The sequence below is a fragment of the Myxocyprinus asiaticus genome, chromosome 21 (assembly GCF_019703515.2).
Source record: "Myxocyprinus asiaticus isolate MX2 ecotype Aquarium Trade chromosome 21, UBuf_Myxa_2, whole genome shotgun sequence".
Classification (NCBI taxonomy): Eukaryota; Metazoa; Chordata; class Actinopteri; order Cypriniformes; family Catostomidae; genus Myxocyprinus; species Myxocyprinus asiaticus.
This window is the reverse complement of record NC_059364.1, coordinates 1,936,466-1,952,317: the sequence shown is the minus strand read 5'-3', so window position 1 is coordinate 1,952,317 and position 15,852 is coordinate 1,936,466. Positions and strand designations below refer to the sequence as shown.

At 40.8% G+C, this 15,852-nt stretch overlaps 1 protein-coding gene across 1 annotated transcript in view; it reads right to left on the bottom strand.

The window, feature by feature from the left end:
• Positions 1-15,852, bottom strand: part of LOC127411680 (kinase non-catalytic C-lobe domain-containing protein 1-like) — a 63,053-nt gene that overhangs the window by 29,655 nt on the left and 17,546 nt on the right. The window contains 7 exon segments of the mRNA XM_051647392.1: positions 345-422; positions 3,138-3,296; positions 3,390-3,451; positions 3,813-3,884; positions 6,196-6,310; positions 6,455-7,131; positions 7,569-7,686. Coding sequence (XP_051503352.1) covers positions 345-422; positions 3,138-3,296; positions 3,390-3,451; positions 3,813-3,884; positions 6,196-6,310; positions 6,455-7,131; positions 7,569-7,686 — 1,281 coding nt within the window.

Sequence of the window (15,852 nt, the reverse complement as noted above, 5' to 3'; positions counted from 1 at the left end):
TTCAATGAAAACGGTACTTGTCATGAGAAACTTGTGGACTAAAGTTCATGCATTAAGACAGAATAGAGTTACAGAAGAGCGTTTGGACAAGGGGAGATTTTCAGGATACTTCCAAATAATGCATCGGCCGGTGCCCGCAAGGGCGTCCGTTTCGTTCGACAGGCATGTTTAATGTGGCATGAGAACGTGCAGATTTAAGCATACACAATGTTTCTGTGAAACAGAAGGGAAGTAAACTGCACCGAGGACTCTATAGAATTGAAAAGAAGAGATCACAGGATCAATAAACTCCTGCTATCATGAGACCTGCATGTTCTCAGATTTTATAAATGAAGTGTCTTTACCTGCTGAACTCTGGTGATGAGTTGTGTCCACACCGTCTCTGCATTAGTACCCTGACGGGCGAGGTAGTCACGGCAACACTGAAATATAACAGTACATTAACACCGGATACACAGCCGTGCAATATGTTACCAGATACAACAGCAAAATAAAACAAAAAAACAGAGTACTTCTATGGCTGAATCACAACTGGTCATAAGAAACAGAAGATGCATTTATTACTTTTATTTAATGAGATCAATGGGTGAATGTCATGAAGAAGTGTCCAGGTAACATTTTGACCCCAAAACAAAACAAAGAATTAAGAAAATATATTTTGCATAAAGAAAATAAAGGCAATTTTTGAGATTAAGATGCGTTGCATTTTGACATTATTTTCATAACAATTTTGCACATTTTCACCCTCAGTTGAATTCTCATTACCATAATGCTGTAATGACAATGACTTATTGGATACAATATATAAGTGTTTCTTCAACTTCGGGTCAATTAATTTCCCTGGGGTTTGGTTTTGATAAAAAAGAACAACTTTTTTTTTGTTTGTTAAATTAAGTTTTTATTTACCAGGACTTTGTTATTTATTTTTTGTACTTAACGGAGTGTCTATTTACACTAAGTGCAAATAGCCTGTCTTGTTGGCAAAGCCTATTTACACAAACTCCGCCCACCATTGCTGAGACCAAGCTCATCACAGCCATGACAAATTTCTTTGTGGTCAACTGCTGGTGAAATGAAGGCGATGAGGAAGAGACGTTGAACTGGTTAACACATTAGACGTTTAGTGGGTTAAAAAAGAACGGAGAATGGAGTGACTATTTGCACTCAAATAGTCTGGTGGACTACAGGTGTTACGACGGTGTGAATATGCATCATGCTGACGATGCGGGTTCGAATCCTACCTTTTGTCCCGCTTTTTCCCATGTCTCCACTCTTAATATTTCCTATAATACTTCTTAGAATAATAAATAAAAGTGATTCCTCGCAGTGATTTGGTTACAGTGAAGGGTTTGATCTGGATCAAATTAACCATGGTTTTACTGTAGTAACATTGTAGTGACCATGTTTTTTGGTGGAAACCATAGTCTTGATGCAGTTAACCACGGTGTTACAGTAATATGGTGTTAAAATAGTAGCCATGTTTAATTTTCTGGTTACTATGATTTCCTACTAAATACCATGGTGATACTATGGTTAGTGTGGTAAAACCATGGTTAATATTGTAAAAGAAGGTTAGGGGTTGGTGTAGGGTGTCTGTGGGACTCTAATAAACACAGTACAAACGCTGCAGTGATTTAATAGTATTTAAACAGGGGTGTAATAGTATATGCCACTATTTGCACTTATATGCAATATAAGTTGCTTTTTTTTTTTTTGGCATAACAGTTTGACATAACTGAGGACAAGTCTCAGTTGCCTCCGCTTCTGAGACCGTCAATCCACACATCTTATCACGTGACTCGTTGTTCATGACACCGCGGAGACTCACAGCATGTGGAGGCTTCATGCTACTCTCCACGATCCACACACAACTTACCACACGCCCCATTGAGAGCGAGAACCACTAATTGCGACCACGAGGAGGTTACCCCATGTGACTCTACCCTCCCTAGCAACCGGGCCAATTTGGTTGCTTAGGAGACCTGGCTGGAGTCACTCAGCACACCCTGGATTCGAACTCACGACTCCACGGGTGATAGTCAGCGTCAATACTCGCTGAGATACCCAGGCCCCTTTTGTTGCTTTTTGTGAATATCATCTTTCTAAACATAAACCATTTCACTATTTATTGTGTTATCAAAAACGATGACTGTCATCATTTCCAGCACACTGAACAATTTTGCCCCTAATGAAGTTTTTTTTAATTTTTATCAAAATTTAGTGTACTTGTTTACCAAGTGCACAAAAGTATCAGTGAAGAGCATGCTTGAGATGAAATATGAGACAAAACAAAGAAAAATCAAAGGAAATATCAGCAGAATGATATTGAGCAGAACATTTTTTATCAATAAAGCAAAAAGTGTGAAAAATAGCTATTAGAATTAGCCTTAGCAAGACAAAGGAGTGGGTCATTTTATAAAAAATAAAAATAAAAACATTAAAAATGTCATTTCCATCAGCGTCATTTCCAGCACTGAATTCTATTAAACACAAAACAGAATTTGAGATGTGCTGGAAATGACACTGTGGTGGGAATTTTCATGACAAATATGACAGAAATCTCCTGTGATGCATGAACATACACTGATGGACACTGTTAGGAGACCAAATAAATACATAAATAATTACTAAGAGAGTGAAAAAAAATTTAACACGACTTTTCTTTCTAAAAGTCCACAGTGCTAAAAGTGACCGAAGTTGAAGAAACACCCATTTATAATTTAAGTAAAACACTAAATCCAGAATAAATGTAAATTTGTGCAACAAATACTCACAGTTGTACTTCGCAATTTAAATAATAGGTAATACCTTTTCCCCCTATACAACAGTAATGCCAAATTCATTTATTTTCATTTTTTCTCATCGTAGACTACTGACAATTAGAGAGGAGAAATATTGAAAATAATGTCACAAAGCATAGCACAATGCAATCTTACTGGTCCAAAAAACAGTCTTCGTTTTCTTTGTGCAACATATACTGTATTTTTTATTAGCTCTTAATATAATCTTAACTTATCAAGTCCCATTTTCCGTCTTTAGATTTTGAGTTTAAACATTATCCACACATTTCTTGTCGGCTTTTATGAGATTCACCTGTTTGACAAAAATCATGTTTTACAGACTCTATTCTCAAGGACCTTTTTTGCCATTTCAATAGATGGTCTTTCAATCGGTGTTCGTTTGGCCATCTCTAGTAGAAGTCTCTTGAGCTTTCTCGGCATGGCCAGTTTTTGATTTGCAGACATATTAAACTTGGCTGTAGCCCAGAGGATCGCTGCGACCCCGTACACGCACGCCTGGAGATGAACGAAAACTACTGTAACAAAACACATTTATATGATTGGTCAACACGGTGTAACTACAAGGCAATGGTTGCCATAGAGACAAACCTTTTCCGTCACAATTCCGTGCTCTTGAAATTCAGGAGCCAGGAAAAATACATCACAGGAAGCTGTGAAGGACAACAGGCATGGAAATGAATGAAATATTAACAATAATAATAATAGCTACATTTTTACATTTTCTAAAAAGTGTTTGACCATGCAAAACTCACTGGTACAATTCTAGGGTACTGTGGGTGGTTGCTAGGGCATTGCTATGTGGTTGCTAGTATGTTCTGGGTTCAGTTCAGAGTTGCTGACTGGCCCAATTTATGCATCACTTTTTTTTTTTTTTTAAGTGAGATACTCTACAATATTTTTGCCTTTCTGTTGCAGTGTGAGTCATTCAGCATGTAAAGTTGTTTTCGTTAAATTTTATTAACTTTACATGGACAGATGTTAATGTTATCAGGTGTTCTGTAATGATCATACCTGTGTTTGTAGGTCTCAGAAACAGCACTTCACCTTCACACCCCACATACACTGAGTCCAGACACAGGTAATCTTTACATACAGAGTACAGCTGTTATTATTCTCACAAATCAGACAAACATGGGGCAAACAAATAGGGTACAACAGGGCTAAAGGCCCCCCGGGGTAAAAGGCACATTTGATTAGATTTTCTTCCAAAAACACTAAATAGAAACAAAAACAACCACAGTACTTTCCTTAAAAACCACAGTTTCTTACTATGCACTGCAAAATATTCCAGATCCATGGGATCACTGTATGCAGTGTCTAAAGATTGGTTTTGAGGTAATTTGATCTAACATTTAATCATTTTTAAAATGTCGCAGATGTATATAACTAATGAATATCCTGAAAATTATCACATTTATTTTAGACAAAATACTAATTTGTCATTTTCAGTTTTGCTCAAGGGGATTTTTTAGGGGTGTGAGGGGGTTAAAAAAAAATCATTAATAATAATAATAATAATAATAATAATAATAATAATCATCATTTTAATCAAAACAACCTTCCGTTATTATTATTTTAACACAAATGATGTTGCTCCATCATCATCATCATCATCATCTAAAAAAAATATATATATATATATATTTATGTTATTATTGTTGTGAGCTCACCGGGAAAATTCCAGACAACTATGTTGTTTGGCAATAAAGGATTGATTGATTAATTACTAAAATGTATTTTTTCAATCTTGATACACATTGCAACCAGAAAAATGCACACTATCCTTAAGGTGTGCCTTTAATCCTGTTGTACCCTATCCTGTAAATGTTACCATTAGTTTGTGGGGTAAACACAGTAGGGATGGTTGGTAATACTTTATAGATGAAGTCACTCTTTTCAAACAAACGCTTGGTGGCAGCACTTCCAGGTCTTTTTGGCAATGCAGAAATAGCTGCATTGAATGGGCGTTTTGCTCAAATTAAGCTGGAAATGCCCCAAAAAAGTGCTGTATGTGTGGTTAAAACAACCCGTTTCTGAAAGATTTAGGCTTCTTTAAATTTTCATCCATAATTATATCACTGTACCTTGTGTCAAATTACCCAAGCACTAATACAGGCATTATAAAAAGACACGTTGGGTTTGGAAGTCTGTTTGGAACATAGTCATGGCAAAAAACATGTGCAAATAAATATGCATCAGTGATGTGACGTGCACAGAAGGGGGGCAGCAGGTGCGCAAGCCCCTGGCCCTTTCGTTCACAAATCTAAAGGTCCCATTTGGTCATCAAGAAAAAGGGAAAAAATTTTAATAATGAAATTAAAATAAATCTACAATAAATCTCACAATACCAGTAATAATGTGTTATTATGAGATTTCTTTGTAAATTGCAGGCACATTAAAGAAAATTAAGCGGAGGTGCCTTTAACAGCGCGCAATACAGCAGATCGCCTGGCCTGGGTAGCTCAGCGAGTATTGATGCTGACTATCACCCCTGGAGTCACGAGTTCGAATTCAGGGTGTGCTGAGTGACTCCAGCCAGGTCTCCTAAGCAACCAAATTGGCCCGGTTGCTAGGGAGGGTAGAGTCACATGGGGTAACCTCCTCGTGGTCACAAATAGTGGTTCTCGCTCTCAATGGGGCGTGTGGTAAGTTGTGCGTGGATCACGGAGAGTAGCATGAGCCTCCACACGCTGTGAGTCTCCGCGGTGTCATGCACAACGAGCCACATGATAAAATGCGCGGATTGACGGTCTCAGACGTGGAGGCAACTGAGATTCATCCTCCACCACCCGGATTGAGGCGAGTCACTACGCCACCACGAGGACTTAGAGTTCATTGGGAATTGGGCATTCCAAATTGGGGAGAAAAGGGGAGAATTTTTTTTTTTAATTAATTACTACTCACTAAAAAAATCCACCCCTGTCCCTGCTAAAGTCTGTGGACATCACTACATCAGCGCTCTTTACTCTTCATCTCACTCACATAAAACACAGATTATATACTCCTCAAAATGAATCAACACAATGGAAAGAACATAATGAAACAGTTATGCCAAATTAGGTAAATAAAAGCTTTAAAAGTGTTCAATATATTAATCTCTAACAGCTGAAGGTGCAGGCAGGAGACTGCTATAAATGTTTGTCAAACAGCAACAGCGCCGCCTACTGTACAGGGGTGAAGTATTTTTTTCATTTCATTTTTTTATGGACACGGTGTGAATAGACCTTCCGTCAGAGGTTCGTCTCGCAAAATCGTTACGGATTTGGTGTGAACAGCCCTTAACCCTGTAGTTAATGCTGATTTTAGAAAATTAACAGTTTTTGCAAAGTGTTACCGAACAATGAATAACTTGACTTCAATGACTTCACTTGTATTTGTGATGTAAAAGACACACCTGGTAAGTCGATGTACGTCTGCAGTGTGGAGAGACACGTGTAGCATAAAGCCCAGAGTTCATTCACGGAGAAAGGACGAGCACACCGTGAGAGCAGCTCATGCAACGAGATCCACTGAGAAAGAAATTACACATTACATCTAGTACAGGTACACTGAGGGACACATTCATGAGGATTTGGACACTTAAGCCACTCTTCAAGAGGCTTTTAATGCCATTGCAATACATGCAAAAAACTCTCTGAACGTACAATACTTACCTCATTCTGAGAGTCCTCACTGAGACATAAAATACTTTTGTTTACATGGTTTGAACCGCACAGGTCAACGTCTGCACAAGTGTCCTCGTCTTTCACCAACGATGAGGTTTGAACATCAATACTGTCGCTCTGATCAGTCTCCTGCACAACAGATTCAGGTGTGCTGACCGTCACATCAACAGACTCCTCCTCCCCTGATTCTAAAGTTGTGTCCCATGTGGTCTGCTTCGGTTTGACCCGATGAAGCCTCCCGTTCCAGCCGGACACTGCGCCCTCGTCCTCTGTGATGTCAGATAGATCCGTCACCAGCATGCTGATGGGCGCGTGTGCTGGAGTACAGAACGCCGGGGGGTTGTTTGAATCCGGGACGGAGCAGGAGCGGTTCAGGGCTCTCCTCGCCCTCCCAGGCTTCTTCCCCTGGTTCCTCCTGTGCACTGGAGAACTGTTCTGAGACCTGCTGTCTGGAAAAGGTTCATCTTCTCTGAGACTAGCTGAACCTCCAGACCATGAAGAACCATTGCAGACCAGACCTCTGCGCTTCAACAGCAACTCTTCACCATCATATGAATCAGAGGAGAAGTTTCTCATCATGATACGATCGCTGGTGTGGTTCTCCACAGAGTTTGATCTTGAGGTTTTGTATTCCAGAAACTGTGGATCAGATTTCTCCCATCCATCTGTAAATGATTAGAAAGGTCTATGCAGATACTAAGTATTTACTTGGCAGATGTTTTCATCTAAAGCGACTTGTAGTTCATTCTAGATCAGCATCGAACCAAGATGGAAACTGATACTGGTCTAAGGGCTCCAGACTTTTTAGTTGCCAAATTACAGAACTGCTCGATTTAGTTGTTGTTTAGAAGCAAGATAACGTGTAAAGACACTATTTCTAAAGATACAGTTCAGTAACTCACAAAATGTTATCTGATGAAACCACATATGAACGCACACAAAGCGTTCCCAACTGTTGCCAATTGCGACTAGATTTTAAATTGTCACAATTATTTTTTATTTTTCATTTCAGTTGCAGTCTGGAGCTCTAACTGGTCTGAAGGGTAGCATGTATCTTTAACTAGGTCACACCAAATACCACAATACTGAGGTCTACTCAAACCTTCAAAAGTTGCGACGGATTCAATAGACAGAACTCTTCGGCCAATGGCAGATAGTTTTCGGCAGACAGCTGTAGGTGAGATGTTGTTGAGTGCAGCCTCCGCGTGAGAGACAATATCCTGTGGGGAAATAAGATAAATTATATTATACAGATATAGTAATTAAACAAATAAATAAAACTAGATATTTACTGATTGTTGAACATTACACCAGGAACGTATTTTAAAATGGATAGACACATCAGTGTTAAAGGGATAGTTCAACCAAAAATGAAAATTCTCTCATCATTCTCTCACCTTCATGCCATCCCAGATGTGTATGACTTTCTTTCTTCTGCAGAACACAAATGAAGATTTTTAAAAGATTATTTTCAGCTCTGTAGGTCCTCACAATGCAAATCAACAGGGTCCAAAACTTTGAAACTCCAAAAAGCACATGATGGCGCCACGGATGGCTGCCTCGGTGTGGAGCTCCTCAGTTCTTTTGTTGTTTTTGTTTGTTTGTCCTGTGTTTAGTAATCTTTTTCCAGTCAGTTTTAACAGAGACGAACTGCTGAACATTCGACAGCATATACCAGACAATCTTTTCCCGGTTTTCGAATATTCAGACGTTTTGCTAGACATTTTAGTTGGAGGCGCAGCTCTGCTGTTCAAGAGACGAAGGCGAGGGAGACGAGCAGGCGCGCTGGTCAAACTCTGTTGGCACGGACTTCGAACAGCGCTGCCGAGTATTCACTTAGCGAATCTCCACTCTCTTCCTAACAAAACAGATGAACTACATCTCCTCACCCACATGAACAAAGACTTTTAACCTCTGCTGCCTTGTGCTTCACAGAAACCTGGCTGAGTGAAGCCATTACGGACAGCGCATTACATCTGCCGGGCTTCCAGCTGTTCAGAGCGGATCGCATCGCAGAGTTAACGGGGAAAACGAGAGGTGGTGGAACATGCTTTTACATCAATGAAAGTTGGTGTACAGGTGTAACAACGTTAAAGAGGATGTGCTGTCCTAATTTGGAAGCACTATTTATCAACTGTAAGCCTTTCTACTCGCCACGGGAGTTTACCTCGTTTATTCTGGTGAGTGTGTATATCGCACCAAACGCATTTGAATGCGGCGCTGCAACAGCTGGCTGATCAAATCACAGACACAGAACAACAACACCCGGACTCAGTTATTATTATTCTTGGGGATTTTAACAAAGCAAATCTCACACGTGAACTGCCCAAATACAAAAAGAACCTCACATGCCCCACCAAAGACAGGAACATACTGGATCATTGTTACACAACAATAAAGGATGCATATCGCTCTGTCCCTAGAGCAGCTTTGGGACTCTCTGATCACTGTCTGGTTCATCTTCTTCCAAACTACAGGCAGAAATTAAAATCAACCAAGCCAGTAGTAAGGACTGTAAAGGGATGGACCAATGAAGCAGACTGGGAACTATAAGCCTGCTTCGATTGCACGGATTGGAGTGTTTTTGAGGCTGCAGCCACAGACCTGGACGAGCTCACAGATACTGTTACATCAAATATCAGTTTCTGTGAGGATATGTGCATTCCTATTAGGACTTATTTAAAGTTCAACAATGACAAACCGTGGTTTACAGCAGAGATCAGGCAGCTTTGTCAGGCCAGAGAGGATGCTTACAGGGGTGGGGATAAAGTCTTGTACAATCAGGCCAGGAACACACTGAACAAGGATATCAGAGTGGCTAAAAGAAGATACTCTGAGAAGCTGAAAAAACAGTTTTCAGGACACGATCCTGCATCTGTGTGGAGTGGCATGAAACAACTCACAAATTACAAGAGTCCTACCCCCCAACCCTGTAGGGAACCAACAACTGGCTGACCCCCCCGCCCTTCAAGAACTATACACTTCCAGAGTGAGGAAAAATGCTGGAAAAATCACTCTGGACCCCACTCACCCTGCCCACAAGGAACCAACAACTGGCTGATGACCTGAATGTGTTCTATTGCAGATTTAAAAGGCCCAATCTCACACCTAACACCCACTCTGACCTTCACTTCAAACAAACACCAACACCTCCTGCAATCCCCCTCCTCCCCCCTCTTGCTACTCAACCTGCACTTAAGATCTGTGAAGATGATGTGAGCCACGTCTTTCAGAAACAAAAGACGAGGAAAGCTTCAGGCCCAGATGGTGTCTCACCAGCGTGTCTTCGATCCTGTGCTAACCAGCTGGCCCCCATCTTCACACAGATCTTCAATAGATCACTGGAGCAGTGTGAAGTCCCATGCTGCTTCAAACACTCAATCATTATTCCTGTCCCAAAGAAACCAAAAATAACAGGACTTAATGACTACAGACCTGTCGCCCTGATGTCTGTGGTCATGAAATCATTTGAGAGACTGGTGTTGGCCCACCTGAAGGACATCACTGGACCCTTTCTAGATCCCCTTCAATTTGTGTATCGAGCAAACAGGTTTGTGGATGATGCAGTCAACATGGAATTGCATCATATCCTGCAACATCTGGACAGACCAGGGACATATGCAAGGATCCTTTTTGTGGACTTCAGTTTCAACACCATCATCCCAGCTATACTCCAGTATAAATTACACCAACTCTCTGTTCCCATGTCTATCTGTCAGTGGATTACCAGCTTTCTGATGGACAGGCAGCAGCTTGTGAGACAGGGGAAACTCACTTCCAGCACCTGTACAATCAGCACTGGTTCTCCCCAGGGATGTGTGCTCTCCCCACTACTCTTCTCCCTCTACACCAATGACTGCATCGCCAATGACCCCTCTGTCAAGCTCCTGAAGTTTGCAGATGACACTGCTGGCATCGGCCTCATCAGAGATGACGATGAGTCTGCATACAGAAGGGAGGTTGAACAGCTGGCTGTCTGGTGCAGTCAAAACAACCTTGAGCTGAACACGCTCAAAACGGTGGAGATCATTGTGGACTTTAGGAGGAACACACCAACACTGACCCCACTCACCATTCTAAACAGCACTGTGGCAGCAGTGGAGTCATTCAGATTCCTGGGCACTACCATCTCACAGGACCTGAAGTGGGAGACCCACATTGACTCCACTGTGAAAAAGGCCCAGCAGAGGTTGTACTTCCTTCACCAGTTGAGGAAGTTCAAACTGCCACAGGCGCTGCTGATACAGTTCTACTCAGCAGTCATTGAGTCTGTCCTCTGCACTTCAATAACTGTCTGTTTTTGTTCAGCTACGAAATCAGACATCAGAAGACTACAAAGTACAGTTTGGACTGCTGAGAGGATTATTGGTTGCCCCCTGCCCCCCCCCCTTCAATAACTATACACTTCCAGAGTGAGGAAAAAGGCTGGAAAAATCACTCTGGACCCCACTCACCCTGACCACTACCTTTTTGAACTGTTGCCTTCTGGTCGATGCTTCAGAGCTCTGAACACCAGAACCATCAGGCACAGGAACAGTTTTTTCCCTCAGGCTATCCATCTCATGAACAGTTAAATTGCCCCATTGAGCATTAACTATGTGCAATACACAGTTTAGTCTTTTTTATATTTATCCAACACATCCAACCTCTTCTGCCATTTCATTCCTCTGAAAAAAACAAAAAAACATTTGCACTGTACATAACAGATTGTATTAGATTTGCACTACCCATGTGTATGTGTATGTATGTATGAATGTGTGTGTCTGTACGTATGTGTATAATTATTTTTTATTTTTTATTTTTTATTATTATCTATGTCTTGCTGCTGTTTCTGTATTGTTTTTGTATTGTTGTACACTGGAAGCTCGTGTCACCAAGACAAATTCCTTGTATGTTTAAGCATACTTGGCAATAAAGCTCATTCTGATTCTTCTTCTTCTAAAGGCAGCATAAAAGTAATCCATATGACTCCAGTGGTTTAATCCATGTCTTCAGAAGCCCCGAACCACACTGCTTTAGGTGTCTTAGTGCCTTCCTGAGCCTATGTCCTACCAAAAAAAAAAAATAAATAAACAAATAAAAAATCTGTCTAAAATGTTTCTCATAAAAAAATTAAAAAAAAAAGAAATCTCTAAAATTGTGTTTTTCTCTAAAAATAAATTTTTCTCTCTAATTTTATTTTTCTCTCAATTTATTTTTTCTCAAAATGTTTTTTTCTCCTCAAGAGGCAACACATGAGAATATTTTTGTGCTTGCTAGCTAAAAATTAGCATGCATATCAACTTCGGCCACCAGGTGCCACTATCAGTATGCATGAAATCTTACAAGGTGACAGATGACAGCTTTGGTACTTTGATCGGTTGATTTATAGTTGTATAATACTATAACAAGAATGTTTTGCATATCTTAATCAAGGAAAGAAACATATATAATGTTAGAGAGTCTATGATGCATGTGGCTAGAGTCCTTTACTATATTTTTTGCTTATTGATATTATGCTTGAAATCAACTATAATCAGAAGCTATGCAATCATATTCATATATTCACATTTATGTACTCAGTTTAATATACAGGTGCATCTCAATAAATTAGAATGTCGTGGAAAAGTTCATTTATTTCAGTAATTCAACTCAAATTGTGAAACTCGTGCATTAAATAAATTCAATGCACACAGACTGAAGTAGTTTAAGTCTTTGGTTCTTTTAATTGTGATGATTTTGGCTCACATTTAACAAAAACCCACCAATTCACTATCTCAAAAAATTAGAATATGGTGACATGCCAATCAGCTAATCAACTCAAAACACCTGCAAAGGTTTCCTGAGCCTTCAAAATGGTCTCTCAGTTTGGTTCACTAGGCTACACAATCATGGGGAAGACTGCTGATCTGACAGTTGTCCAGAAGACAATCATTGACACCCTTCACAAGGAGGGTAAGCCACAAACATCCATTGCCAAAGAAGCTGGCTGTTCACAGAGTGCTGTATCCAAGCATGTTAACAGAAAGTTGAGTGGAAGGAAAAAGTGTGAAAGAAAAAGATGCACAACCAACCGAGAGAACCACAGCCTTATGATTGTCAAGCAAAATTGATTCAAGAATTTGGGTGAACTTCACAAGGAATGGACTGAGGCTGGGGTCAAGGCATCAAGAGCCACCACACACAGATGTGTCAAGGAATTTGGCTACAGTTGTCGTATTCCTCTTGTTAAGCCACTCCTGAACCACAGACAACGTCAGAGGCGTCTTACCTGGGCTAAGGAGAAGAACTGGACTGTTGCCCAGTGGTCCAAAGTCCTCTTTTCAGATGAGAGCAAGTTTTGTATTTCATTTGGAAACCAAGGTCCTAGAATCTGGAGGAAGGGTGGAGAAGCTCATAGCCCAAGTTGCTTGAAGTCCAGTGTTAAGTTTCCACAGTCTGTGACGATTTGGGGTGCAATGTCATCTGCTGGTGTTGGTGCATTGTGTTTTTTGAAAACCAAAGTCACTGCACCTGTTTACCAAGAAATTTTGGAGCACTTCATGCTTCCTTCTGCTGACCAGCTTTTTAAAGATGCTGATTTCATTTTCCAGCAGGATTTGGCACCTGCCCACACTGCCAAAAGCACCAAAAGTTGGTTAAATGACCATGGTGTTGGTGTGCTTGACTGGCCAGCAAACTCACCAGACCTGAACCCCATAGAGAATCTATGGGGTATTGTCAAGAGGAAAATGAGAAACAAGAGACCAAAAAATGCAGATGAGCTGAAGGCCACTGTCAAAGAAACCTGGGCTTCCATACCACCTCAGCAGTGCCACAAACTGATCACCTCCATGCCACGCCGAATTGAGGCAGTAATTAAAGCAAAAGGAGCCCCTACCAAGTATTGAGTACATATACAGTAAATGAACATACTTTCCAGAAGGCCAACAATTCACTAAAAATGTTTTTTTTATTGGTCTTATGATGTATTCTAATTTTTTGAGATAGTGAATTGGTGGGTTTTTGTTAAATGTGAGCCAAAATCATCACAATTAAAAGAACCAAAGACTTAAACTACTTCAGTCTGTGTGCATTGAATTTATTTAATACACGAGTTTCACAATTTGAGTTGAATTACTGAAATGAACTTTTCCACGACATTCTAATTTATTGAGATGCACCTGTATATTCATATCGTCACTGCAATACTATCATTATATTCATGCTTGATGCCTTATGTATCCAATGTTCCCGTGAGACCTAAATGCATGCGTGAGACAAAATGTATACATTTGATCCTCTAATATATGAGTTTGTTACCCTTTTGACCTCATGAGGCTTCAGAGCTGGAACGAGAGAGCGTAGTTTATGACTGTTATTGTTCTAAGAAACGTGCAGACATAGTACAGACATAGACCTAGTACACAACAGGATACGCTTTGAGACACCTGCCCTCGTATCTTGCTGAGATAGGTAAATTTACAAGTCGTTTGCATAAATAAATGTGTGAGTGGGGCTGTAGTCTATCTTTCCACTCAAACCACAATTTTCACACTTCTATAGGTCATAACAGCCTGACCTGACACTTAGGGTTATTACATCATTGTGCAGAACTTTCTGTACCTAAAAAGAAAGTGCCTGCTGGCACAGTCTCAAGTGGGTATAAAGACCTTAACAAATATTTGGGAAAAACTAACACACCTCTACTCTCTAGCTCTCTGCATCTGATCTCCAACTTTGAGGCCTCATCTTGACTCATTCTGCACTTTAAATATTAGGGTGACCAGATTCCTGCTTGTGGAAAACAGGACAGCCCCCTCCCAGCAAAAATTAATTGACGTATACTTTCCTAGGCGCTGATCAATGCGAAGTAGAGGGTGCATCCGCATCTGTAACTGTTGTCACCTTGTACTTTTCGCTGGCAGCAGTTTTTTCTCAGTGTGCGCTTTTCTTTCAAGAGTTTATCGTAAACAGTCCAGTCCAAAATTAAGACGAAAAGCATTGCTTTCACGACTGTTCATGACTGAGTCGAGATTTATCCGGTGTCCATGCTGCGTTCATTAATGTGAACACACGCTCCACAGATGCAGATGTCCAAGGCAGGCATAAAACAAACTCCACCAACTTAGCTAAGACTCCGAAATTGATGGTCTTGCTCTCCTGCTCACGAAAAACGTCTGTCCATCTCTCAGACACGGCCGTCTTGTTCATGTTCCACTCAGTGATGCGACGAGTGACTATGTTTTTCGCGCAAGCCCACTCATCAAAGAGCGTGGTTTTGGGGGGCCTGGGTAGCTCAGTGAGTACTGACGCTGACTACCACCCCTGGAGTCGCAAGTTCGAATCCAGGGTGTGCTGAGTGACTCCAGTCAGGCTTCCTAAGCAACTAGCTGGCCCGGTTGCTAGGATGGGTTGAGTCACGTTGGGTTAACCTCCTCATGGTCACTATAATGTGGTTCTCGATCTCGGTGGGGCGCATGAATAGCGTGAAGCCTCCACATGTGCTATGTCTCCGTGGTAACGCGCTCAACAAGCCACATGATAAGATGCACGGATTGACGGTCTTGGTTGTGGAGGCAACTGAGATTCGTCCTCCGCAACCCGGATTGAGGCGAGTCACTACGCCACCACGAGGACTTAGAGCGCATTGGGAATTGGCCATAATTGTGACTGAGAAAGCCGCATAGGTGATAGAGACATTTTAGGAGAGGGGAAATATGGGATAAAACACATTTAAGAATTAAGATTAACACTAGAATAAGTGCTTAAATACGGGACTGTCCTGGGAATAACGGGACATCTGGCCACCCTACTAAATATGCTTCATCTGAAATGTTTGAGTGAAGCCTGGTTTCACTTGTGACGTGCATGATTAGAAAACAGTTCACATTGCATGGCAGAATTAACAGAAAAGGGCAAGAACCCCCAACACAGCACTTTAACAACAATGACTGAAGCGTAACCTCATCACATAATTAATTACTTACATAACTGTATCCGGTTAACGAAAATGCATTTGCATTTACACCTTCTTTGAATGTGGACAGAATCCGTTCCTGACCACCTCCGAATGCGGTTTCAGTGATCCGATCACAATGAGTTTTGGGTGCATTTACACCTGTCATTTAATGTGGTCAAGTGCAATCCAATAGCGATCCGATCACCGAAAACGCATGTTAATCATCAGAATCAGAATCAGAATGAGCTTTATTGCCAATTGTCTTGGTGACACAAGCTTCCAGTGTACAACAATACAAAAACAGCAGCAAGACATAGATAATAATAAAAAATAGTTATACACATACGTACGTACACACACAGACACACACATACATACATACACACATACATATATGTAGTGCGATCTAATACAATCTGTTATGTACAGTGCAAATACAAATCTGTTATGTACAGTGCAAATGTTT